Genomic DNA, 25,706 nt, shown 5'->3' on the forward strand with positions numbered 1-25,706 from the left:
ATAGTTACGTTGCTAACTTCACTGACTGTTCTGTGGCGATTTAAATGAACCAATAAAATTAAAAGAAGATGCAAGTGGCCATAAATAGCAAAAAAAAAAAAAGAAGCATACTCTGAAATTAGGTATGTTGCTAACTTCACTAAACCAAAATTATTCTGTGGTAATTATTTAATAAAAATAGTTTAGTTTATAAAAAGTGATTTTTAATAATGTTTTAATATAAACGTAGCTTATTAATACTGACAATGGCTAGCACAAAGTTTCAGCAAGCTTTAAATTTTTCAGCAGAAGGAGAAAGAAACGACGAACCAACGACGCCAGCTTTAAGGGGTTCGAAGTTTAACGAAATAGTTACAACAAACGCAGAATCGAGCCTGCAAGAACTCCACCAGAATCGATTAAAAACGTTAAGGAAGGAATTGAATTTTTTGAAAGAGACTGCTTGGAAATATGAGCCTATCGAAAAATATATTGGACAAAGTGGAACAAAGTTTTGAACATTTTTTAATTCATGTTAAATATTAATAAAATAAGAAAAAATCTACCGTTGTTTTCCTTGACGAGATTCAGTAATATCCAGAATTCTTAGACCTTTTTTTGAGAAGGAATTTGTAATTTTAAAAAAAAATTTAATCAAAACTATGGATCAAAACAAAACAAAACTTGTGCTGTCAAAATATTTGTTGTCAATTTTCTTTTTTCTTTTTGTTGTCATACGTATATGAGAAAATGCAGAGAAAATGTCATATAAATATATAAAATATATTAATCAATAAGGGATCTATGCATGTAGCTGAAGGCCTCTAAACTCTAAACCAACTCTAAACTAAAAAGAAGAGGAAATGTCAAAAATCTCTTAATTTGAGGCAGTTTGAGGTTAACAGCCGAGGAACGTTGTGTTTGTTTAATTTGTATAATTTTTCATTTAACAAATTGATATAAACATGGCAAAGTTTGATTTAACAGCTCAAATAGGGCAGTACCTAGATCGACATTTGGTTTTTCCCTTGTTAGAATTCCTCTCCGGCAGGCAGGTATGTATTAATGGTTTTTGAGGTTATAACATATTCATCTAAAAAACTTCCCTATTTCCAGATTTACGATGAAACGGATTTGCTTAAAGCCAAAATGGACATTCTCAGTAAAACTAACATGATCGATTACATTATCGATATAAGAAAACAATTGTATTCAACTTCCGAGGTCCCGGAGGACTTAAGACAGAGAAGATCCCATGTAGTGTCTCAGTTACAAGTTTTACAGCAGAAAGTAGAGCCTATTTTACAAATTATGGCTAACGATGAAGTGATGAAGGGCATGGAAAATATGCGCGATTCCAAAACTCTTATTGCGTATTTGGAAAAGGAATTTAAGGTAGGATTGTGAAATAACTTATACAATCAATGATTAAATTGTTTTTTTTTCGTTTTAGTTTGATCTTGAAATGATTAACTCACTTTATACTTTAGGAAAATACCGTTATGAGTGTGGTAACTATTCAGTATCCACTTCATATTTATATTTCTGCATGTTAGTGCTTCCTCAAAACGATAAAAACTACTTGAACGCTTTGTGGGGTAAATTTGCATCGGAAATTCTTGTCCAGAACTGGGACTCTGCATTAGAAGACTTGAATAAACTGAGAGAGTATATTGATAATACTCCAAATCTATTTGGAGGCAACAGTTTAAAGCTTCTTCAACAAAGAACTTGGTTGATTCACTGGTCACTGTTTGTCTTTTTCAATCATGCCATGGGAAGGGAATTGATTATCGAGACTTTTTTGTATAGGCCTCATTACCTGAATGCCATTCAGACTATGTGCCCTCATATTTTGAGGTATTTGGCCACAGCTGTAATTATTAATCGAGGAAGAAGGTACCAAGGTTATTGTAGTATTGTAAAGTGACTTCTTAACATTATACATTTTTAGATCAGCTTTAAAGGACTTGGTAAAGGTAATTCAGCAGGAAAGTTACACATACAGGGATCCTATCACTGAGTTTCTGGAACATCTTTATGTAAACTTTGATTTCGATGGTGCAAGACAAAAATTACATGAATGCCAGACAGGTACATTGTATATATTTTTAGAAAATTTGAGGTTATGTAATAATAAACTTTTTAGTGCTTTTTAATGACTTCTTCCTTGTCTCCTGCCACGAGGAGTTTGTTGAAAATGCTCGGTTAATGATTTTCGAGACTTTCTGCAGAATCCACCAATGCATCAGCATAGGAATGTTAGCAGAAAAACTTAACATGAACCCCGATGAAGCTGAATGTTGGATTGTGAATCTAATTCGAAATGCTAGGTAATTTTTTTATTAAAATAAGTTGAATTATATCTTCATACAATGCCATACTCTGTACAGAGCTTTGGCTGCCTCTTGCATGTAATTGTAACTTGTGATGTCAGAATGAACATCAGTGTTTCACAACTATATGAAAATTATATATGAGACAACAAGTTGCAAAACCCACCAAATCCGTTTTTTTTAAATGGTCTAATGACATTATATCAATAGTGGACCCTGAGATCTACGTAAACATAGTCCCAAACTGCAGCAAAAGTTGCATATTCCTATAATTCATTACAAATTATGTTAGTGCAACAAAATCCATCTTATCCACTTATATTTTTTTTTAATTGCCATTATTATTGCAAATCCCACATTTTTTCATAGGGTTTTTACACAAGTATAATATTACTACTGACCACTTTTCCATTTCAAATCTTTACCTAATCTTAGTAAAATAGCAGACATAATAATTCTTACGATATACATCATACTGCAACAAAACCTGCCTGACTTATTTTGTTTTTTTGTCTTTAAAAGTTAAGTATTAATTTTTATTTCTAGAAAAACAAAATACAAAACGATTCCACTCAATGAACACTTTTATTTGTAAAATAATGCTTCAAACATTAGGTAAAACAGTTTTTGCATATTATCTTGAAACAATGTTTTTGGGATAAGACAGGTTTTGCAACTTGACACCTCATACCTCATATGAATTAATAATTTTCTTTATTCTGTATTTTACAGGTTAGATGCAAAAATTGACTCTAAGCTGGGTCATGTCGTTATGGGGGCCCAACCTTTGAGCCCCTATCAACAGTTGATTGAGAAAATTGATTCGTTATCTGTAAGATCAGAAGCTTTGTGCGGTTTAATTGATAGAAAAGTGAAAGCAAGGACAGATGTAAGCTCCTACTAGCTGTTCTACCACAAATAAACCTCTGATTTCTTTTTTAAGATTCGTTGGGGGAATCAAGAGTTTTGATTCATTATTTACTAATTTCTAATAACTGTTTATACTTAAATTAACAGAGAATAAAAAAAATCATGTCAAAGTTTGCTGCTGTTTTATTTACATAACACATATAAGTAATAAAAAATAATTATAACTTAGATTTCTATAAAAACTTACATACAGTAAACAAAATTAATGTTATTCGTCACCTCGTAACGCTCTGTATTTACTTAGTTCTGTAGGAAAGGTTCGACTTAGTTCCAGCAACATATTTGCCTTAAATTTTCTGTAAGCATCAATTTTTCCTTTAACTTGCTCGTTCTTAGCCAACGCTTTTTCAATACAGTCTTTTGTGTAAAGTTGTGGATTACGTCCCTGATCAATATAACTAAAATAATTACATTAAATATGAAACAGTTTTTATAATATAGAAACTCACTCAAAGACTTCTAAAGGAACATGAACGTCTTGTACTTGAGACTTGAGTTTATCCACTTCTTGTAAACCGTGTACCATAGCTTGCCTTCAAAGAAATATGTTAGAAATTAATGTTCATATTTACAAAAAGAACTTACAATTTTTGGTTCAAAACATTCTGGCTTTGAGGCTGAAAATCGCTGACAATTATGTGAATCTGTCGAACATTTTCAATAAACATTTCAAGTTGTGTTTCTAAATTTTCCAACGGAGACGTCATTATAAATTCTCTTTTATGTTTATTAAAAATCTATTAATTTTATGGAAGTTGTTTAAATATGTTGAAGAGATAAACAAAATGGAGGTTACACAGGTGAAGTTAGTTACTTTTTGCTTCTTTTTATTTTTTTATGACCTTGGTTTTCTCATGAAGTTAGACTTAAAAACAAGATGTTGGCAGATTATCCGAACACATGTGCTCATAGTTGCGCAAAAAAGAGGAAAATCATATATAATTTTATATATGATACACTAATTTATTTTTTTGTAGTCATATATAAACAAAAAACAAATCAAGATATTTGTTTATAATTTTAATAGGGCTGATTTAAAAAAATCGATAACGGTCAAGAAAGCTAATAAGTGAAAAGTCAATGAAAATATAGCTTAATTTTAAATTTTCTTTATTAATGCGGTAACAAAACATCCATACAAATTAAATAAAAAAATTAGGTCTAATTCTTAACTATAATAAAATAAATGTCAAGTAACGTTAGCAGGCCTTCGTCTTAGTATAAGTTTACCAGTATCATCGCAAGACATATTAAAGTCTCTCAGCACCTCTCTTGTCCGAGAAGTGATTATGGAACCAGCTATTACCCTCTTGTGTACGCCCAGTAACAAAATAATTACTAAAAACACTGACAAAATAACGAATATCAATAATCAATTCGAACTTACTTAGGATTACTGTTGATAAAATAAAAAATGGATGATTTGACAATGATTGCGATAGGGAAACTACTCGAGTTTCGGGGTCAAAAATCCATTGACTAGCTCCTGTTGCCACGCATAATGATACTACAGCTAAAACTACTGCAAAAGACATGAATTAATCTTCGAATTGAATTTGCGAAGACATAAGTTATAATTTTGATCATATTTTGATTTATGATGGCAATTAGTACTTAAATATCATCAAATTAAATTATTTACTTCTCCAGCGAGTCGTTGAAGGGTGCAAACATGCTATCACTTCGGTCAATCTCCTTTCGAAAGCCTTCAAATCTACAAGAATATCTATTTTATAGGTTATGAAATTTTGTATCTATTTTTTTCTATGCGATACCTTCGCACGCCGTTTGTTCCAGAGACATTTTAAAATCTGTTCTTGCACATTTCTTCTAAAATAATACTAATATAAAACCAGTATAAATCTAAAACAAATACAGAAATTTATCAATGTTTTTCTAAAGCAACTCAGAACTGGGTAGGTTGTAGGAAGATAACATAACCCACAACCCGCAACCATAGACTAATGTCATTTACTAGAGACGCCCACAACCCACAAAGCACGATGACAATGATATGATCACAGAACAGACACAGAATATGAAAACTTGGCTAAAACACCCCGCCTTTATTTAAAAATTATTAGATATATTAGATATTATTAAAAAAAAATTCTCTAAACTTATGGTATTGAATACCAGCTTTAGCAAGCTTAGTTTTTTTTATCTTAAAATCTGAGAGCCAAAATTCGCTAATGCAGAATATGTGTATAGATTTCACACTCTTGCCATGGAACAACAGCACGACAGAGTTTTCAGAGGGCCACCCGTCCATCCAGTCGTATCGTCTACCGTCTCTTAACTTCGGTATTATCTCGGATTGGCGAGTGTTTCAAAATGTATCCTTATTAATATTTTATTTCTGCTTCCATTTAACTCTTTTTTAATGGCGTTAATGCATACTAGAAAGAAATTTCTGGATAACTGATATTGAAAAAGAGGGCACCATGTGTCATGAAACCTTCAGAACAGCAGAAAATTTAACACATTGTTAAATTGATGGGTGATATAAAAACCCTAGTCAGCGATAGGCAGGATTAGACACTGAAATACAATTAATTGGCCTGTAGCTGAGCGCTAACTAGACCCCTGAGCTAATGGAAAGCAAACAGAGACAGAACGGGATCGATTAAGGATAGGATTTGTTTCCGTCAACAGGAAACAACGGAAATTATTTAATCAGAGCGACAGAAACATGCGAACATAATAAAATGTAATGTGTGTAAATCAGAGAATATACCATATACGTACTATAATATGTATATGGAATATACTGTAAAGTTTATAGTTTATAGATCGGCGATATAGATACATAATATCCACACAATTATTAAATTATAATTTGAAATGCATGTCTACAGGGTGTTATGCATTATGCAAAAATATGCATTTTAGTTTATTAAAACATTATCGACATGTTTTATAGCTGTTTTTACGATTGATTTATAAAACAATTTGGTCTTCGCAATAATTTAGTCGCGACCGCTACTCTAAGAAAACAATTTTATAATTGCTGTTAAAGAAACGAATTAAAATTCTTATAAAGCGCGATTAAAAAACAAAAGTTGTAATCGGGAGATTAATATACTTAACAGAAATTGATATTTAAAATATAATTCTAACCAGGTAACTAGCTTGACAAACAATGTCTTATTCTCTCCGGGCGAAATCAACAATCTTTGACATTCAACTGTTTCCAAAACCTACTACTCCGCTACTCGCCAACATCAGCGGACACGGGGTGCAGGCACGGCGTGAAAATGACTGCCTATCATAAGGATCATAGGCGTCGATAACATTCGGCCATTCCTGACTTATGAGTGTCCTCACTCCTCTGAATCATAAGGACTACTAATCATAAGGACCACTAAAAAGGACATAAATAATCAGAACCTTTTAAATGGCATTTTTAAATGCTGAAATAAAAATATTTATTAGTTTTTATGCTGCTGAGCCATATCTTTATCAGCTAATTGCTACCATTGTTACATCACACTAAAAGGACAAAAATAATCAGAATCGTTTAAAGGACATTTTTAAAAGCTGAAATAAAATATTTAGATTGTTTGCTGCTGATACTGGACAATTGATACAAAACCAATTGACAAAACTTTATCAGCTAATTGTTACTATTGTTACATCACTCTAAAAGGAGAAACATAATCAGAACCGTTTAAAGGACATTTTTAAAAGCTGAAATAAAAATATAGTAGATTGTTCACTGCTCATACTGGAGCTACGTCTTATTTTCTACCTGAATAAATAAAAATAAAATATCGTAACTCACCCAGAAACAATACTCAAAAACTCATGATGGACAAATAAATTATTCAGGGACTCCAAAAAAATTCGTAATATATCTAGAAATTCATTTACCCGCTAGTAGTTATAAAAAGCATTTTTGGTAAACTCTGTCTCTAATAGTTTCTGAAAAATAAAATTAATTTTTTTAAAAATGTCCGATTAAGTAACTCACCCAGAAACAATACTCAAAAACTCATGATGGACAAATAAATTATTCAGGGACTCAAGAAAATTTCAAAAGGTAAAATAAACGAATTACTTATTATATATTGGTGTTACACGCAATCTGCAGCTTGCGTGCAACAAAATAATGTTAAATCTCAACTCTAAAATCTTAAATCTAAAATCTAAATCTAACTATGGGCTCACGCCTATTCCGGCCACTGGAAAAGAGAGCAATCCGGGTCGAACTAACCAGACCGAATACCGGGACTCATCCCTATTCGCAAGTCTTGTCCGCCCTACTCACAAAGCGCCGAGGTGGTAAACTCATACCTTAGCAACCACCACACGCCTTTTCCAGCTATCATACTAACGTATACCTTGAAAAAGAGAGTACCGGGTAGAACTAACCCTACTCCTTTTTCCTATCCTAATACACGTTTGAATCTACCATAACCAAATCCATAGCTTGCCAAACCTAGCTATTCCACAGTACTTGTTCTGTGACCTTGCATGCCATTCTAGGATGTTTCTAACTTCATATCATCCAATCCTCAGCTGCTTAGAAATTCAAATGAACATGTCTACCTTGGAGATTGATTGGATCCTATTAGCTGTGTCGAAGTGATCCTTAGTAGATCTAACGCTGAATATAGTTCGCTACGCATCTAATTTTTCTTTTATTCCGCTGGATATTTCGCATAATTCGCCACTCATTTACGCCGACTTTATCATTTACGCCCGGAGGGATAAACGCAACTTGTCCAGATACGCTCATTTTGCTCCTAGTGCTTAGATTCCACACAATCCAAACTGAATGTTTGAAACATTTTCAACCTAGATATCGTAATGCAATTTGTTACACATACTAGAGATTATGCCTCTCTACTTGTCCAATTCCACGTGGATGTCAAACAGTATTCAGGTAGTGAGATTTGGCTAGTTTATATTGAAAGTATTCGTTTTTTAGGTAAAAGGGTATCCATAAATGATTACTTTATTCGGGGTTGTAAAACTCATATATTAACGTCGCATAAAGATTTAAGTACATACCTAGGTAACTTAGTTTATGTATTTTAAATTAAAATAATATAGTACCGCTAAAATGTTGCTAATATTTCTATTGCCGACAGAATATAGTATTTCCGACAATATTTATTTTATGTCGTGCTTTAGTAGTTTGTTTTCAAAATATCTACAGCGTGTTGTGAAATCTACTATATAATAGTACTCTGGCACCTAGAATTTTACCCATCTGGACATTTACATTTATTTCTAATTACAAGAAATTACACTTTTATTAAAAATTAGCCCTGTATACCTACTTTAATAAACGCATCGTTCTCATCTTCTAACAATTTTACACAACTATTTTAACATTCACAATGTGTCAATATATTACAACACTACTCGAAGGGTTATTTGCGATTAAATATGGCGTACCTATACGAAGAATAAAGTTCTTGAAATACTAGTGAAATACCTGAATTAAACTGAAAAACTCTGAAATATAATGAGGTGATTAAAATTATATTATAATAATTGAAAAACTAATGTAATAGGTACTTATAAATTACCTATGTGAATTTTTGATATAATTCTCAAGTGAATTTGCAAAGCCTGAAGTTCGGAACCTATTTAACTTTTCTGCAACCATGTATTTATTCAACTACATACCTAAATAGGTACAAAACAAAATAACTTTCTTAAAGACTACGTTAAAAACAGCTTCTTAAAATGAATTTTCAAATATTAGATCGAAAATGCGTGTATACTAGAAAGATTATGAGGTGTCTATAATAAATTAATATTATGCCTTAATAAACGTTTGATTTCATAAATGTTCAACTTTAAATTTTACATATCTATTATTTCTCCCTTGTATTCACCAAAGATAATTACCAAGTACATTCATGTCTCATGTTTCATGTAATACCTAGTATATTACTGATAGAGCAATACCTACTTGACTACCTAAAATTGAAAGTTTCAGTAAAAAGTGAGAAAAATTAAAAATATAGCTGAAATATTAATGACATCTATAACTAAACTTATAGTAGTAAAGTAAGTAATAGGTAAAATGGGGGTGTTACGGGCGAGAATTAAGGGGCTCAGTTCATTAGGGTGAGTTAATGTATCAGGACTGTGGGCACTCACCTTTATTCCCGTTCTGGACTCGTACTTGTTGTTTTGCTTATAAAACACTTGAGGATAGCGCGCGCTTGGAGGTGTACACTGTGTACTCGGCCGATCTTGTCACTCTGCGTATTCGACTACGGCTACGTACCCACTAAGGTTTTTCGGGTAAAGGATGGAAGGAAGGGATAGAATCCAACATACCGCCCACCAAAATGAAATATTTTCCATTTTCGTTTGAGAATAGTAAAGTAAAATAAAAAAAAAGTGAAAAAATGCTTAAAAGAAAGTAAGAGTGAAATTTATGAAGTTAAATTTAGAGGAAATTTAGAAAAATGCATTATTGGGGTTAATGCATGAGTGTAATTTAATTAAATATTAAGAGAGTTTACATTTGTTATAGAGTATAGAAAAGTAATTAAATAAGAGATGTTAATTATGTTTATAATGAGATTATGTTTTTTTTGCGATTATGTTTTTTGCGATTATTGTTTTTTTAGAGAGTAAATTTTAATTATGAGATTTGCAGTACGGCAGTGGGCATATCTTTGTCACTGGTCTTTTAAGAATGCCTTTTGCTGTTTTTAAAGTAACCACGCGTGTAACACGATCATGGCCCGGGTGAATCTCTAAGACTCTTCCAATGCTCCATTTGAGCGGAATAAGATTATCATCCTTTATTAAAACAACCGAGTTTATTTCTATTGGAATAGTAGAGTCATTCCATTTAGCTCTTTGTAAAAGTGTTTGAAGGTATTCTTTAGACCATCGGCTCCAAAAGCTTTGGTGCAAGCGTGATATCAACTGCCAGCGAGAGAGATGATTTAATTTTATCCCGGAAAGATCATCTTAAAAAATGTCCTGGAGTAAGAACTGACAAATCATTAGGATCAGAGCTTTGTGGACACAATGGACGAGAATTAAGCACTGCTTCTATTTGAACCAGTAGCGTATAAAATTCCTCATACGTGAGCAATTGGTCACCAATGACCCTTTTAATGTGAGTTTTTACAGACTTTATTCTTGCTTCCCACAGGCCACCAAAATGAGGCGCGCTTGGAGGATTGAAGTGCCAGGAAATTTGTTCTTGCTCAGCGGCGGATTTTAGCATATTAATCAGTTCTCTAGAAGCTCCGACAAAGTTCGTTCCACAATCGGAATAAATATGATTGCAGCGACCTCTACGAGAAATGAATCGACGCATTGCACCCAGAAAAGTCTCGGAGGAAAGGTCGGAAACCAGTTCTAAGTGCAAAGCTTTGTGGCCATGCACACAAATAAGCAAATATAGGCTTTACAGGACTTAGCACCTCGTGCACGATATCTTAATAAAGAGAATGGACCACCATAGTCGCATCCAACTTCAGAGAAAGGTTTTACTTGAGAAAGTCTTACAGCAGGAATATCTCCCATAATAGGAGGCTGAGGCATTACTGGATTAGCGCGAAAGCATTGAGGACATTTAAAGAGAACACTACGAATTGTTTTTCTAGCAGAAACAATCCAGTATTGTTGAGCGAGAATATAGTGAAGAGTTTGGGGACCGGGATGCAAATAGAGTTTATGAGTATATTCTATGAGTAGAGTAGTAAATTTATGATTATTGGGTAAGAGTGCGGGATGTTTTTGAGAGAAATTTAGAGAAGCATTGCGCAAGCGACCACCAACTCTAAGAATTCCATTGGTGTCGATAAAGGGGGTCAATTTTCTTAAGTATTTAGGTAGAGATTTGCAATTATTTATTAAGAGAATTTCCCTAGCATAATATTGTGATTGAACACATTTAATAATACATTCTAGAGTTTCATTTATTTCAAATTTCGAGAGAGGAGAGGTTTTACGAGATTTAGAATGTCGAGTATTATAGAGAAAGCGTCTGCAAAACGTGACAATATTTATAATTTTAGAGAAAGAAGAGAACTTTTCAAAGAGAGTATCAAACAATGAGGGCTGTGAAGTACATGTCAATATAACTTTTCGTTGTTCTTCTTCAATTTCAGGGAAAGTAAATTGATTGCGGCCAATAAGATTCCGGTTGGCTTAGCCATGGAGGTCCCGCCCACCATAAGGCATTGTCGAGTAACTCGCTAGGTTGAAGACCACGAGAACCTGGATCAGTGGGGTTGTCTTTGGAGACTACATGACGCCAACAAGAAGGAGGTAATTTCTCTTGAATTTGGGAAACTCGATTGCTTACAAAGGTGTTCCACTTATATGGTTCACTTTTAAGCCAATGCAAAACAACCATCGAGTCGGACCATGCAATCGTACTAACATTAATAAGTTTATTAGAAGGAGAAGTTCTAACGAAATCAATTAACCTGGTCAGAAGTAAGGCTGCACAGAGTTCCAGTCTTGGAATTGAGATTTTTTTGAGTGGAGCTACTTTGCCTTTAGCGCAGACAAAATTTGTTTTTACAGAGTTATCTGGAAGAATTATCCTAAAATAAATTACTGCACAATAGCCTTTTTCACTAGCATCACAAAAACCATGTACTTCCAGAGATAAATATTTGAGAGTGAGAAAATATCGAGAAACTTTGAGAGAGAAAATACAAGGTAATTCTTGAACGAGTTGATGCCAAGATGTAGCAATGTTATTGGGAGCAGGATCATCCCAATTTATACCTAACTTCCACAAATCTTGTATAATCAGTTTTAGCTAAAGAGTGAGAGGAACTAACATGCCACAAGGATCGAATATGCTTGCGAGTTGTGAAAGAATATTGCGTTTGTTACAGATTTTGTTTGTCAAGGACAACGCTGGTGAATCAAAGAAAAATTCATCTGTAGAGGGATTCCAGTTTAGTCCTAGAACTTTAGAGGAAGAAAGAGAATTTATATTTAAAGAGAGAGAAGAATCCATTTTGCATTCATTTGGAGATAACTGAGAAAGAAAATCTGAGCTATTCTAAGTCCATTTTCTAAGTTCAAAACCGCTGTGTTTGAGTATAAAAATGAGATCGCGTTGAATTTTTATAGCAAGAGAAAGAGAATCGCAACCAGATATAATATCATCGACATACGTCTCCATATCTAAAATCTTTGATGCTTCGGGATATTTTACTAAATTTTCTAAAGCAATTTGTTTTATAACTCGAATGGCTAAAAATGGGCTACAGCTTAAACCAAAAGTAACACGAGTAAGTTTGTATTCTTGAATGGGCTCATTAGGGTAAAATCGCCATAAAAATTTTAGGTATTAAGTATGATTTTCATTAACAAGAATTTGACTAAACATTTGTTTAATATCGCTAGCAAATACAATAAAAAGCGATCTAAATCGAAGCAAAATAGATAAAATATCTGACTGTAATTTTGGCCCAGTTAAGAGAGTGTCATTCAAAGATTTATTTGTGTAATCTCGAGCGGAAGCATCAAAAACAACTCTAAGTTTGGTCGTGAGACTATCTGGTCGGATTACGCAATGATGAAGCAGATAATAAGAATAAGCGTTGGGAGAAGGATTTTGCACGGCAATCATATATTGAGAATCTAAATATTCACGCATGTAATTAGAATATTGAGAATAAAGTTGGGGGTTTCGAAGCAATCGTTTTTCGAGCGAGAAAAATCTACGAAGGGCGACATCTCTAGAACCTTCAAAGACGGTTCCAAAGTTTTAAATGGTAAAGATACTTTATAACGTCCAGAAAGAGTGCGTGAAAATGTTTTACAAAAGTGTTCTTCGGCAAGCTTTTCATCTGAAGAAAGCGTCGAGGATTGTGGAACGTCCTCTAACTCCCAGAATCTTTGAAGTGATTGATCCAAGGAAGCATAAGAGGTAAGAAAGTATGAGTTTACAGAGAGTGAAACACTAGATGTTTTAACTCTTCCTGTAATTATCCATCCAAATATAGTTTCTAAAGCGACGGGTTGATCTGGATCTGAGAGGAGTTTGTTTCCTGTTATCAAGAAACCATAAATATCTGCACCCAAAAGTATATCTACGGGTTTAGAGAGGTGAAAGTTGGGATCAGCTAAGGGCAATTGAGAAAACTTTGAGAACTGTTCAACGGGAAGAGAATTAATCGGTAAATTATCACTAATTTCGTTTAATATAATAAACTCCAAGGAGTAGATCGGATCAGACTTTCCAATAGGTTTAATGTTGCATCTAACACCGTGAGAACCTTTGGAAATATTTTTCCCGATGCCACACAATTGGATGGGGAGGAAAAATTTAGATAAACCTAATTTATTAAAACAAGATTTTGAAATAAAGTGACTTTCACTTCCACTGTCAATTACAGCGCGTATTACATGAAAATTACCCCACGCATCTTGAACATTGATTAATGCTGTAGAAAGAAGAGCTTTATTCTTATGTTTTGCAAATAAATTTGTAGATACAACTTCTGAGATAGAGCTGCTTGCTTGCAGAACTGGAAGAGTTTGCGATGAAGTGGATGGAGGAACGTTTACAGGAGTTGTTATTTGACCTTCGAAATGTAAAAGCGAATGATGTTTTTTGCCACAAGTTCGGCATGAGGAACGAGAATTACAACTCTTAGAAGAATGTCTAGTGCCGAGACAGTTTGAGCACCAACTTCGGGATTTAATTAAATCATATCTCTGTTTTGGAGTAAAAGCAATAAAATCTGGACAGTTATAAATAAAATGATCCTTGTTACAAACTTGACAAGTTAAATTTTGTTTCAACTGAGTGTTGACAACAAAGGAAGAGGTAGGTTTATTTTTATAACTTTTTTGTGAATACTTCGTTTTAGTTTTGTCATAATTACTATTTTTATTAAAATGAGAAAACGATTTAGTTAGAGAGATTGTATCTTTAGCTGAACATTGTTTTTCTAAAAATTCAATGAGTGTATCGTATGATTTGAGGTATAGCATATCTTGTGATAAAACAGAGCCACATTCCAGTTCAAAATTAGTTTGCAAAATTTCTGGAAGTCTATCATAAATCATATTAAATAGCACAAAACTCCAGCTCTCTGTGGGAAAACCCAAGTTATTTAAAATTGTAATATTACGAGTATAAATATCAATCATATTTCTTAGAGCTTCATGATTATTTTCGTTAGAGATGGGCTTAATATTTTCTAGAGCCTGCCAGTGAGCTTTTGCAATCAAACGTTTCTTATCGTACTTATTTTTTAAGGCTTGATATGCTATATTATAATTTTGATTGGCAAGTGGAGTACTAGATACCAAAGCTAAAGGAGGACCTCGTAAGAAACTCACTAGATAGTTGTATTTCGATATATCACTAAGAGATGAGTTACAGTGTATAAGAGAATCAAACATATCGATAAATGTTTGCCAGTATTTAAATTCACCATCAAAATGGGGTACCTCAATTTTAGGAAGTTTTACCGAACATTGAGCAGTAGTGTCTTGTAATTGTGTAGTATCCAGCTCCGATTTCGTTTGCGGAAATAAATTTGTGAATAATGCTTCAATGTGAAAATAATAATCATTAAATTCAGTTTGAATTTTGACATGAGGATCAATATCGCCATTATCCTGTGCGGAAACTAATAAAATTATATTATTATGAATCTTATCAAAAGTTTTATAAATATCTTCTAAGTGTTTTGCTCTACATCTAAAGTTAGGGTGAAAATTTGGATCTTCAAGAGCTTGATCAGCGGATTTTTTAAGTTCTTTAATTTTAGTAAGTTCTACAGAGCGTTGAGCGTTTTAGAGTAACAGAGCGTTAAGAGTTTTTAATTTGCGAGCGTCTGCAGACATAGCGAAAATGAGTATAATAATTAATTAGAGCGTAAGAGAAAAATGGAATGCTATAATGTGAGAAAATAAAATATTATAGAATATAATAATTAACTGAGAGAGAGAGAGAGAGAGAGAATGATATATTCTACAATAGAATATTATATGAGAAAATAATTATTATATTTTTACCTTATAAGGTGAGAAAATAAAATATTATAGAATATAATAATTAACTGAGAGAGAGAGAGAGAGAGTAATTAACTAAGAGAGTAAGAGAGAAATAGAATAATTCACTGAGAGAGTGTATGTGTGTGTGTGTGAGAGAGAGAGAGAAAATAATTATTATTTTTACTAAGGTATTCGTATTAATTGAGTGTATTTATTAATTAAAAATTAAATTATTAAGAGAGAGAACAGACTAGAGTTGAGACTAAATGCGTATCGATAAATTGGAGCGTAAAAAAGAAATATCCGGACCAGTATCGCGAAACAGCGCTAGATATCGCTTTTAACACTGGTACGGCAATTTAAAAATCGATCGGTCGGTGGCAAATTCCTGGCCAGTGGAACCAGTGACAAAAAATGTACTACCTTTTTTTACTGCGTTAAAGAGAAGATAAATATAGATTTTGTTCGAGAATTTATTTTATTGAATATATTTAAAATAATATATTACAAAAATATTAATGATATTTAGATAATTTTGAGAAATTAATTATGATAATCAATTTATGAGTATAAGTAAAATATGTACGTGGTTCAGAAAGGGATCTGCGGCGGAAGGACCAATGTTACGGGCGAGAATTAAGGGGCTCAGTTCATTAGGGTGAGTTAATGTATCAGGACTGTGGGCACTCACCTTTATTCCCGTTCTGGACTCGTACTTGTTGTTTTGCTTATAAAACACTTGAGGATAGCGCGCGCTTGGAGGTGTACACTGTGTACTCGGCCGATCTTGTCACTCTGCGTACTCGACTACGGCTACGTACCCACTAAGGTTTTTCGGGTAAAGGATGGGAGGAAGGGATAGAATCCAACAGGGGGTATAATTAAAAAAATGTATATATGAAAAATATAAATTATACCTTTATGAAACAATCTATAGTAGGTACTTCTGAAAAACTGAAAAACTTAAAGATTTTTTTTTACCTTTCCACATAAAATGTCTTGAATATACCGTATGGTTGAAAAAAAACGGCGTCCAGTTGGCTTGGAAATGAACATCGTTGACATTCCCCATATAATTTTACATATAAAATGACAGCGATCTTCATTTCATAGCCATCGCTGACGCCGTTTTTATTCGATCATACGGTACCTGTATATTCTTGATATATTTTTTTATTACATAATAAACAATGAAATTATTAAATTACTGTTCGACTTTTGTTTAATATTTTTAATTAAAAAGCTCAACAAAATATTTCTACGCACAAAAATAAAAATCATGTTTGAAAACCACCGTTCTTCGTTTCGGCTTGATCAAGAAGTTTAATGAGAATAAAATAACACATACTCAACATAACTAATATACTAAATAACACACAACTCTAGAAATTTTATTCCTCAGGAGGACCATAGATAGATATTTATGTAACTTTTAATTTTAACAATAAAATTTTACTTTTTACTGAAAAACTGTCTGTTTATGTTGAGGTTCGCAGCTTGTTCGCAGCCATCATGCAGCCATCTTCTCGCATTTCGCAAGCGAAATCGACCCTTATCAACCGACTACGGTAGCGCCCTCTCTTCGAGACCTCTTGAACCACGAGGCGATTCATATCACCGAAATCCGAAATCGAAAAATTCGAACAATTGCTTTAAACCAAAGTTTAAACTCAAATCTGTCTCCATGGCAACAACTTTTACTGTATAAAAATACTACCTTCAGAGCTACCTTAGAATTTATCTCGTAATTACCTTAGAATTTATCTCGTAATTACCTTAGAATTTATCTCGATTTTTTTTAGCCATTTTTAAAATACCTTTCAGAAGAGATTTGTTCAGATAATGTGTTGGCTCACTACCTTTTCCTGTTATCTTCCGGAGTCTGTAACTTGTAGGGGTGATATGACGCTTCTTTCCAACACTGAATTTTTTCCGCTAATATATTCGAGCACTAGAGCTAGCAGGATGATCCCTCCGGTTTGGTTTTTCGCGTTTCGCCGATCCGACGACGCGACGGTATCCGAAATCCGACGCCGACGGGTACCCGTATCTGAGACAACCGAATAGATCCTCGAAACCGACGCGACGCGACGCCTTTACAAAACGATAGTCTCAAAGGTCAAAGTCAAGTCAATAGTCGTCAGTAAGTCAGAAATACGCCGTTACGGCCTAAGAACGCTGGATTAAACTCATCGCCACTTCTGATGTAATCGAGAGATTAATATATTTAACAGAAATTGATATTTAAAATATAATTCTAACTAGGTAACTAGCTTGACAAACAATGTCTTCTCTCCGGGCGAAATCAACAATCTCTGACATTCAACTGTTTCCAAAACCTACTACTCCGCTACTCGCCAACATCAGCGGACACGGGGTGCAGGCACGGCGTGAAAATGACTGCCTATCATAAGGATCATAGGCGTCGATAACAAAGTGGTATTTAGGAAACCTTATAAACATACTATAGCACTAACCTCAAACTTTGGTTGTGGTCAGAGTTTAAAATATATTTTAAAATTGTGATTTTATCTCTAAAACTTAAAATGTCAAGTATTTCTAACTAGAAGATTTTATTTTTGATATTAAACATATTTGTGTCTAAGTGTAGCTATAAAATGAATAAAAAATAATCAGGTTTTGAAATAGCGGGATAACACGTGAAGTGCAACCAATGACTAAAGAATATAAGGACATGTAACGCCCCTATACGGGCTGCAGCAGAATTTGTGACCTTTTTTTTGTTTTGGTGGCAAACAATGAGTCATCATTTGGTCACCAGCGACAATTTTAGCGATTTTTAATAGTTTGTGTGTAGTAAACTTTATTATAATGGTGATTAGTTGTTCAGCTTTCAAGTGTAAAAGCAGCAGCGATAAGAAAGAGCCAGGAAGTACGTTTCATAGGTAAATAAACAGTCCACTCCAACTTTTTAGCGTTTTCTTATTTAATTCGATAATTATTCTTCAATTTCAATTAATATCTATATGTACTTGATATGTGCTATACGTCGATACTAGTTTTGTACCTTTTGTTAACATTTTAATACGTTTTTTTCGTAATTAATTAGGATGATAGACCATAGGCGTAGTCAAAACAATTATCAAAAAATATAAATATTGCTTCAAACAGCTAGGTTAAGAAAAATATGTGCCACGGCACTGTTTGATGGCATCGTCACAATTTGCTCTCGGGTGTTATTTGTCCTTGGATTCTTTAGTCATTGAGTGCAACAATATTGCTACGTTATTATTCTGTGGCGTTCGTATCTAAAAGGTGAAGGAAAGAAAGTCATCCAATGTTGCCAGAATAAAAATAAAGTCTGCAAGTATAATTAAAAGTCAAATTTCTGTTTAATTATGTATTTTTTTCTAATTATTTGCCGTAGAAAAATCGATGAAAATTTTAATGTCTTCCTATGTTTTAAGTATTGATGAACCTGCTAGCGAATTTAAAAACACACGTCTATAATTTTATTGTTGTAAATGTGACAGCACCGGAATATATAGACGAATTTAATTGTATTTTGCAGACATTATTTTAAGCAATAAAACAAATATGTTCCGTATAGCATCATTGTAAAACAAGTTAATTGTATAACTGCTCCCTGAGCAACAAAAATGTTTTGTTAGTCGACGCCATGATTTTATGTTGAATTTGGAAGACTGTATGTTGGCCATTTTATCGAGTCGGGATTTGCAAAACAAAATAATCGAAATTTAATTCAAAATAAACGTACTTTTAAGAAACGAATTAGTTTCCAATAATATCGGATATTGGACATGATATTGGACAATGTCGATTTTCCAGTTTACAGGTAATTTTGCAGTAATTTCCTAAAAATTAAATATTTATTATAACTGCAAAATCTTATTAAAATGAAAGCGCCTTAAAATATTTCCACAAATATGGATATATAGTATCAGTAAAATTTGCTCCGCAGGAAAATTTGACTCCTGGAGCGTTTTAGGCGATATACTTTTTATACAATTTACATCTTTCTTTAAATTAGCCATATCTGTCATTTAAATAGAATATATGTGTACTTTGCCATTTTAAAATCAGTTTTATCTTGGTCACTATAAATACACGATATTAAAATTTTATTCTTGATAACTAAAAAACAAAAATGCAGATACATGCTACAAAAATATTTTAACTGAGACAAATATGTTATTTTTAAAATATTTATAAATCTTTTATAAAACAGTTTTATAAATATTTTGTAATGTATTCAATATTATTTTCATCGCGTCGTCGGAGAGTTTTTAACATACTTCTAAATAAGTACATTGTTTTATAAACCTGCGCCTATTTCGTGTTTATAACTATCGTATTAGGGATTATAAAGCACTTAAAAAATAGTACATATTTATCATGAATTGTTATATAACACTCTATATAACCATTTTAAGCAACTTACTTGGGAACTGTTCCGCGCTATATGGAGGCACCAGGCTATCACGCACAGCTCCCTTCAGAACCGTTCTCGAGTAGCCCAGGGCGTAAAGCTCTGGAACTTGAAACTCGCGAATGGAGGACAGCAAATGACTAAAGAATCCAAGGACAAATAACACCCGAGAGTTGCCCGAGAGCAAATTGTTACGATGACACCAAACAGTGCTCGCGTTCAATCGGCACTGTGGCGTGCTTGGCAAGTCGTATTAGACGGGAGCGGTAGAGGGCCCTACTGCTCTTAACGGTATTCACGATTTTTCTGGGGTTCTTAAAATAACTATATGGATAACTTTCTGGAGTTTTAAAAGCTCGATACTATTAGAACGATTTCTGATAGTCGATTGTGCTGATCATCTTATTTATTAACCAAAATTAAACTCAAATTAATTAACCAGCGACATCTATGGAATAACGAATTAAGCTTTTTTGTGAACGGACAATCGGCACTGTGGCGCGCAAGGCAAGTCGTATTATACGGGAACGGTAGAGGGCCCTACTGCTCTTAACGGTATTTACGATATATCGGGGGTTCCCAAAATCATTTAAAGAATGTAAACAAACCAAAATCAACGTAACGTAGGTTGTACGTGTATTCGTGTATCGTGCGTGTATCGCGTAAAGTTTTGGCACTTTTGGTGTAAAATCATTAATTTTCTTTTGTGGGAGAGTTCAGTAGAGGTTTTAAGTAGTTATTAAAGCAAGTTTTTTAACACTTTTTGTTGTATTTGTGAGTTTAGTGTTTAATTATTATGTGAAACATTTTAAATAATATTTTGCAAGTGATAGATTTGTGATGTTCAGATTATTAGATATTTGGGGTGTATGTGTAATGGTATATGTTGGATAAAAATACTGATCAATTTTCATCAAAAGGGTAAGCTCTAACTTAATATTTAAAGATTGAAACGATTGAAAAAAATTCCTAATATGGCGAAAAAAGAAGCTCTTATAATTTATTTTTTCAGCCTACTCAACTGTAAAAAAGTACTTAAAACATTGCGCATTTTCCTAAAATTAGTATTAGCAATGTCCACTAATATGAATAAATTTAGTTTTCGTATTTTTCTATAGAAATTTATGGCGGATTTATACAACATAATCGTAATCATAATCACAATTTTAGTCACAATCATAAAAGTCATAACATCGCAGTCGTAATCATAAGCATAATTTAATAACCTTGAAGTTCGTAAATTTTAACTTTTTTAATTGTGATTACGACAAAAATCGGTTAGGGAGCATTATTTTTTTTTCATTTTTATGTTTAATAATTATGATAATTTTCGTGTTTAAAAAACCTGAGTAATAAAATTTAAACAAAAATACACTTCTAAAATGATTATGAAATAGAAAAATAAGAAAATTAGGTTACTTTATCAGCTGTATTTACATTCCAAGTTATGCGACTATGTTGTATAAACGCATATTAAAATTTTGATTGTGACTGTGCTTATGCTTAATACAAAAATTATGATTATGATTACCACTATGTTGCAGCCAATTAAAATTATTACTGTGAATTTATAAACATTTAGAATGTGGGTATGGTAGGAAGTGGCAACATTGCATTCTCTCCGAGATTCTCTCTATGCACGGTAAACGAATTCCCGGAGAGTGAACAGTGGCACTCAAAAGTTTTTCAAAATTTTCCGGAAAATGCCAAGAAAAATATCAAATTTTCAACATTTTTTGTTCGCAAAAAAAACCTCATAGGCGTGTTTCTGGGTTGAACTATACTAAAAAATAAATAAATAAAAATGCAATACGGTATTTTATTGAGCATCAAATTGCGCAACTTTGCCTCCATTTAACCGATCCTGTATCTCTTACGGTTTCCGAAATTCCAATGATGAGCGTCGAATTCGATCCACCCTGTACAGATTACAGAAATAAGTTGAAAATATTATTTATATTTAAATAGCATTATATTATGCCAATTTTTCGAACATGTCCTTCAAATCCTTCAATTTAATAATTGTTAATAAGAAGTTTTACTTCAAATATGCGCAAATAGTGCACATACTGTTTATTATGTGTCGAATTATGTTGAATTCACTGTATAACTCATTTAATAATCAAGTATTCGGTTTTCTGATCTTGTCAAACAAAAAGACGAAAAAAATCGTCGTCAAATTACCGCAGCGGCAAACGCATATCGCAACAAATCAGTGCCGAATCATCAACACCTCAAACAAACCGATGATGACAGCGAGCGAACACATTGGCGGGACGTTTTTTCCTACGTCTCCGCGACAAATAGCGCTCCGCGCCCAACAAGTAGTGTATACAGGACCCCCCGGGCCCCCTGTAAACCGCCCCAGCCACCCTGTTGACGCCGAACAGTGGTTTGGGATCTATAAAAAAGGGGCAAACCTGAACACCAAAAGCAGAAGCACAACAGAGTTTTTAGACGGTCACCCGTCTATCAAACGTCTATTAACTATGGCGATCTATCGTGGAACCGACGTAATTAGGCCGTTACAAAATGTTTGTCCCTTTTGTAATTCTGAATTTAGTAACTTTTCTTCTTTCTTTCCTCTTATTCGGCGTCTCAGTTATCTATGTTTAGTTTTCTTAAATTTTGTTTTTAAAAACTATAAAATGCGTCTCACATTTTTTAAAATTATGATAAAATTTGTCTCTTGTGTATTTTCTATTGATAATATTTATACATACATATTATTATTTACATATTTTCAATTTCAAGTCATCTGGTTATACATACAAAATTAACTCTTAGAGAAACAAAACCAACAGATATTGATTGTTGAATGTCATATTTTATAAACATGAGAACAAGAGATAACGTCGCATAGTCCTATAATTAACAATGCGGTCCCAATCAAAAGAACAATCTGTTGTTTGAAGATATTTTACCAAAAATACTGATAAAATATTGCCAATCTACAATGTATGAAGCAAATTCGCTACATAGGATCGCTTGCGTTCGTCGCTCGTTCATAATCGAGCGATGTCGGTTATTTCAATAATCGAGTACTCGAACAAATTTTCACTCGAGTTATGCCATCACTAGAGAAATTACAGCTCAATTACAAACAATTCATTATTTATAGTGATTTACAGTAATTTTAATAAATTATACGAATATTCTCGTTGATTATTGGTTTAAAATAAATATGACAATGTCCTCCAATAAAAATGCGAGTTGCTTAACTCTAATAATTCTAGTTCTGAGCTAGCAAATGAGCTAGATGCTTTACCTAGACCGTCATTCAAAAGCTACAAACCTATCGATGAAAATATGCATGAAAATTTACTTCCTAGCACACAACCAGAGGATATTGGTACACAGGTACAGTATCAAGTTTATTATAATGATTTTCTTAGTTTTAAATAAAAGGTTTTTTTAGTGTTTGATCTTTACTACTTTTTATGTCACTAGCTCGTGTGTCACGGCCTTGAATTTTTACTCCCAGCGCGCGTAAAGACGTTGGGTGATGTTTTTATACTTGAAGTCACTTATAAAAAAAAAAAACAAATATAACAAACAATCCTCCCAAAACACAAAATCATAAAAATTTCTCTGCGGAAATGCATCATTCTCTTTTTTCCGACTTTAGAATAACTGAAATCAGTTACATGAAAACGTGTTCCTGCTTTATATTCTAAACATTTTTCTTGTGTAGGTATGAACTTAACGCAGTAGATACTGTAATTTAGATATTAATACTGTATTGAGAAAAAATGGAAATAAACAAAAAAGAACCAACAAACCAAACCAAAACAAATCTAACCACAGCAATCAAAACACGCTGAAAAGCTAATTGCCGAGTACTTTTCAAATCTTGCTATATTTTATAATATATTATCAATAAATTAATAAAAGTGGGGCACTTCCGTCCGCAATAAGTTTTTTTGGCGTGTCTATGTTTAGAAAAAAGTCTAGAATGAAAAACAGAAACGTGTTTTCATGTAACTGGTTTCAGCTATTCAAAAGTTGAAAAACTGAAAATTATGCATTTCCGGAGAAAATTTTTTGTGACACACTATTCAAAAAGGTTTCCAAATACTAAATAAACAAATATTTCTAACATAACTGATTTCAACTAAACTAAAGTATCCCTGATTTCAGCAATTCTTCAAGGATGGATTCCCGCAGAAAATTTCTTATGACATACTATTCAAAAAGGCTTTCAAATACTAAATAAACAAATATCTCTTACTTAACTGATTTCAAATAAACGAAACTTGAGCCAAGACGTTTCACTTCAAAAATATTCATCTAAATTTCTCAAATATTGGACGTCAAAATAATAAAACACGTATCATAATATTTTTACACTGTTTTATATTCTTCCTGATAATCCGACCACTGTACCCGGTCCTCTCCCCTCCCTCCCCTTGCCCTGTTTCGACCAGGGTGCGCGCGCGGCCCGTTGCCCAGGCCAGCCGCGATCTGCCTACTTGTTACGCCGCCGGAGAGAGTCCGCCTGGCCAGCCCCGGAAAATAATCGCCGCTCGTCGTCGCCTGCCGCCATCCTTTTCCGGAAAATTTCACTTCTGTGGTAGTTTCGCGAGGCCTTGAATGACTGTGAAGGAGGCGGTGAGGGCATTGGTGACCGGTTATGTGGTGCCCCTCGCGTCTGGCATGACTTATTGCATCGAAACCCTGGCCGGACCGGTACTGTACGACCTGGCCGAGTTCTATTTGCGGTACTGCCTCATCTATTTGCCGGTGTGAGAGTGAGGAGGTCGAAATTGGGGGGAGTGAGCGCGCTACAGGTGGAGAGAGCGCACAATGGAACAAACAGGTATTCTTTGTTCGGTGTGTTATTTGTCTCTGTAAATTGTTTTCTCAAACTTACAGTATGTGGAAATAATAAAATGTATATCATAATTTTCAGAATTATGATAGAAATTTATCCTTTTTTATTTCTTAAAAGATTTTTTGATTATTTTATTCTTTCTTGTCAGTGTTCTATTTCTCTATTTTTAATTTTCTCAAACTTAGTTGCCGAAAACAATAAAATATTTGTCATAATTTTTAGAATTGTGTTATAATTTGTCTCTTGCATATTTCCTATTTTGTATTTAGTAATTTTTCCTCTTCTGTAAATTAGTTGCAAGGCTTCTTTAATATTAATAATGTTAATACAGTTTGTTAAATGGTATGGAACACAAAGTTTCAAGAACATTCACACAAAATGAACTTATATAGAAACAAAACCAACGGGTATTGATTTTTGAATGTCATGTTTTAATATACATGTTCTATGACTCTAAGATCAAGATGACCAAATAAAAAACATTAAAAATACGCAAAAAGATTCATCTAAATAATTTTTTAACTACTGGACGTCTAAGTAACTAAATGCGAATAATACTCATTAGAATTACGAAAAAGGATTTTTTTGTATTTCTAAAAATATTCAATATTTTAAATTTAGTATTCTTCTTTTTTCCTCTTTGTGGAGAAACATGTTTTATGATCCAATGATCTAATACTATACCTCTCTTTACCTAGATACAGGTTGAGAGAGAATACAATAGAATAGACAGGTATTCTTTGTTCGGTGTATTAGTTTCCTATACTAATAGATTTTGCAAACATACAGGACCTATAAATAATAAACGAATTATGATTTCTGGAAAGATATCTTCATTATGTTCTTTCTCTCTTTCTGCTTAGAGGCTTATTTGACTATAATTAATTATCCCAAACTTAGTAGCTGAAAACAATAAAATGCCTATCATAATTTTTAAAATTATGATAAAATTTGTCTCTTGCATATTTTCTATTTTTCATTTAATAATTTTTTCCTAAGGTAAATTAGTTGTAAGTCTTTTTTGATAATAATAATAGTAATACTATTTGTTAAATTGTATGGAACATAAAATTTTAGAATTATAAATACAAAATGGACTTATAAAGAAACAAAACGTACGGGTATTGATTTTTGAATGCCATCTTTTAATATATATGTTCTATGACTTTAGATCAAGAAACATTTATCAAAATAATTTCTCAAACAAATAACGCTTTATTGTGCAAAAAGCCAAAATAGCTTCATCGACAAA

At 33.0% G+C, this 25,706-nt stretch overlaps 4 protein-coding genes across 9 annotated transcripts; 1 reads left to right on the top strand and 3 right to left on the bottom strand.

The window, feature by feature from the left end:
- The first annotated feature begins 834 nt into the window (after positions 1-834).
- Positions 835-3,358, top strand: LOC115877838 (eukaryotic translation initiation factor 3 subunit E). Its single transcript, XM_030894163.1, has 6 exons — positions 835-1,034; positions 1,096-1,374; positions 1,433-1,878; positions 1,934-2,073; positions 2,129-2,312; positions 3,048-3,358. Exons 1-6 carry the CDS (start codon positions 945-947, stop codon positions 3,217-3,219), a joined length of 1,311 nt encoding a protein of 436 aa, XP_030750023.1. The 5' UTR covers positions 835-944; the 3' UTR covers positions 3,220-3,358.
- LOC115877839 (mediator of RNA polymerase II transcription subunit 10) lies at positions 3,351-4,061 on the bottom strand. The gene is made up of 3 exons (XM_030894164.1): positions 3,831-4,061; positions 3,695-3,778; positions 3,351-3,643 (listed from the first exon to the last, which is right to left on the bottom strand). Exons 1-3 carry the CDS (start codon positions 3,950-3,952, stop codon positions 3,454-3,456), a joined length of 396 nt encoding a protein of 131 aa, XP_030750024.1. The 5' UTR covers positions 3,953-4,061; the 3' UTR covers positions 3,351-3,453.
- Positions 4,062-4,361: 300 nt separating this feature from the next.
- Positions 4,362-5,409, bottom strand: LOC115877931 (nuclear envelope phosphatase-regulatory subunit 1). 6 transcript variants are annotated; one of them, XM_030894279.1, is made up of 4 exons: positions 5,021-5,409; positions 4,888-4,971; positions 4,633-4,764; positions 4,362-4,592 (listed from the first exon to the last, which is right to left on the bottom strand). In XM_030894279.1, the coding sequence occupies exons 1-4, from the start codon at positions 5,046-5,048 to the stop codon at positions 4,435-4,437; spliced, it is 402 nt and encodes a 133-aa protein (XP_030750139.1). In that variant the 5' UTR covers positions 5,049-5,409; the 3' UTR covers positions 4,362-4,434. The 6 variants fall into 6 exon arrangements, with proteins under 6 accessions (XP_030750139.1, XP_030750142.1, XP_030750138.1 ...); XM_030894282.1 differs by having other exon boundaries at positions 4,888-4,959; positions 5,021-5,248; XM_030894278.1 differs by having other exon boundaries at positions 4,633-4,767; positions 5,021-5,225.
- Positions 5,410-10,188: 4,779 nt separating this feature from the next.
- On the bottom strand, positions 10,189-10,548 carry LOC115877945. Its single transcript, XM_030894294.1, has one exon. The coding sequence runs from the start codon at positions 10,546-10,548 to the stop codon at positions 10,189-10,191; it is 360 nt and encodes a 119-aa protein (XP_030750154.1).
- Positions 10,549-25,706: the final 15,158 nt, after the last annotated feature.

This window comes from Sitophilus oryzae, unplaced genomic scaffold (assembly GCF_002938485.1).
Source record: "Sitophilus oryzae breed Bouriz unplaced genomic scaffold, Soryzae_2.0 scaffold_1499_pilon_pilon, whole genome shotgun sequence".
In the NCBI taxonomy this organism is placed as follows: Eukaryota; Metazoa; Arthropoda; class Insecta; order Coleoptera; family Curculionidae; genus Sitophilus; species Sitophilus oryzae.

Bases quoted from the DNA above. Each gene is read 5' to 3' on its own strand.
- LOC115877945 (XM_030894294.1), bottom strand. From the start codon at position 10,548: ATGCGTCGATTCATTTCTCGTAGAGGTCGCTGCAATCATATTTATTCC.
- LOC115877838 (XM_030894163.1), top strand. From the start codon at position 945: ATGGCAAAGTTTGATTTAACAGCTCAAATAGGGCAGTACCTAGATCGA. The intron at 1,879-1,933 runs GTACCAAGGTTA...ATACATTTTTAG, and splicing joins ATTATTAATCGAGGAAGAAG to ATCAGCTTTAAAGGACTTGG. The intron at 2,074-2,128 runs GTACATTGTATA...TAAACTTTTTAG, and splicing joins ATTACATGAATGCCAGACAG to TGCTTTTTAATGACTTCTTC.
- LOC115877839 (XM_030894164.1), bottom strand. From the start codon at position 3,952: ATGACGTCTCCGTTGGAAAATTTAGAAACACAACTTGAAATGTTTATT. The intron at 3,779-3,830 runs GTAAGTTCTTTT...ATTTCTTTGAAG, and splicing joins AATGTTTTGAACCAAAAATT to GCAAGCTATGGTACACGGTT. The intron at 3,644-3,694 runs GTGAGTTTCTAT...TAATTATTTTAG, and splicing joins GTTCCTTTAGAAGTCTTTGA to TTATATTGATCAGGGACGTA.
- LOC115877931 (XM_030894278.1), bottom strand. From the start codon at position 5,048: ATGTCTCTGGAACAAACGGCGTGCGAAG. The intron at 4,972-5,020 runs GTATCGCATAGA...CCTATAAAATAG, and splicing joins GGAACAAACGGCGTGCGAAG to ATATTCTTGTAGATTTGAAG. The intron at 4,768-4,887 runs GTAAATAATTTA...TGTCTTTTGCAG, and splicing joins TTCAACGACTCGCTGGAGAA to TAGTTTTAGCTGTAGTATCA.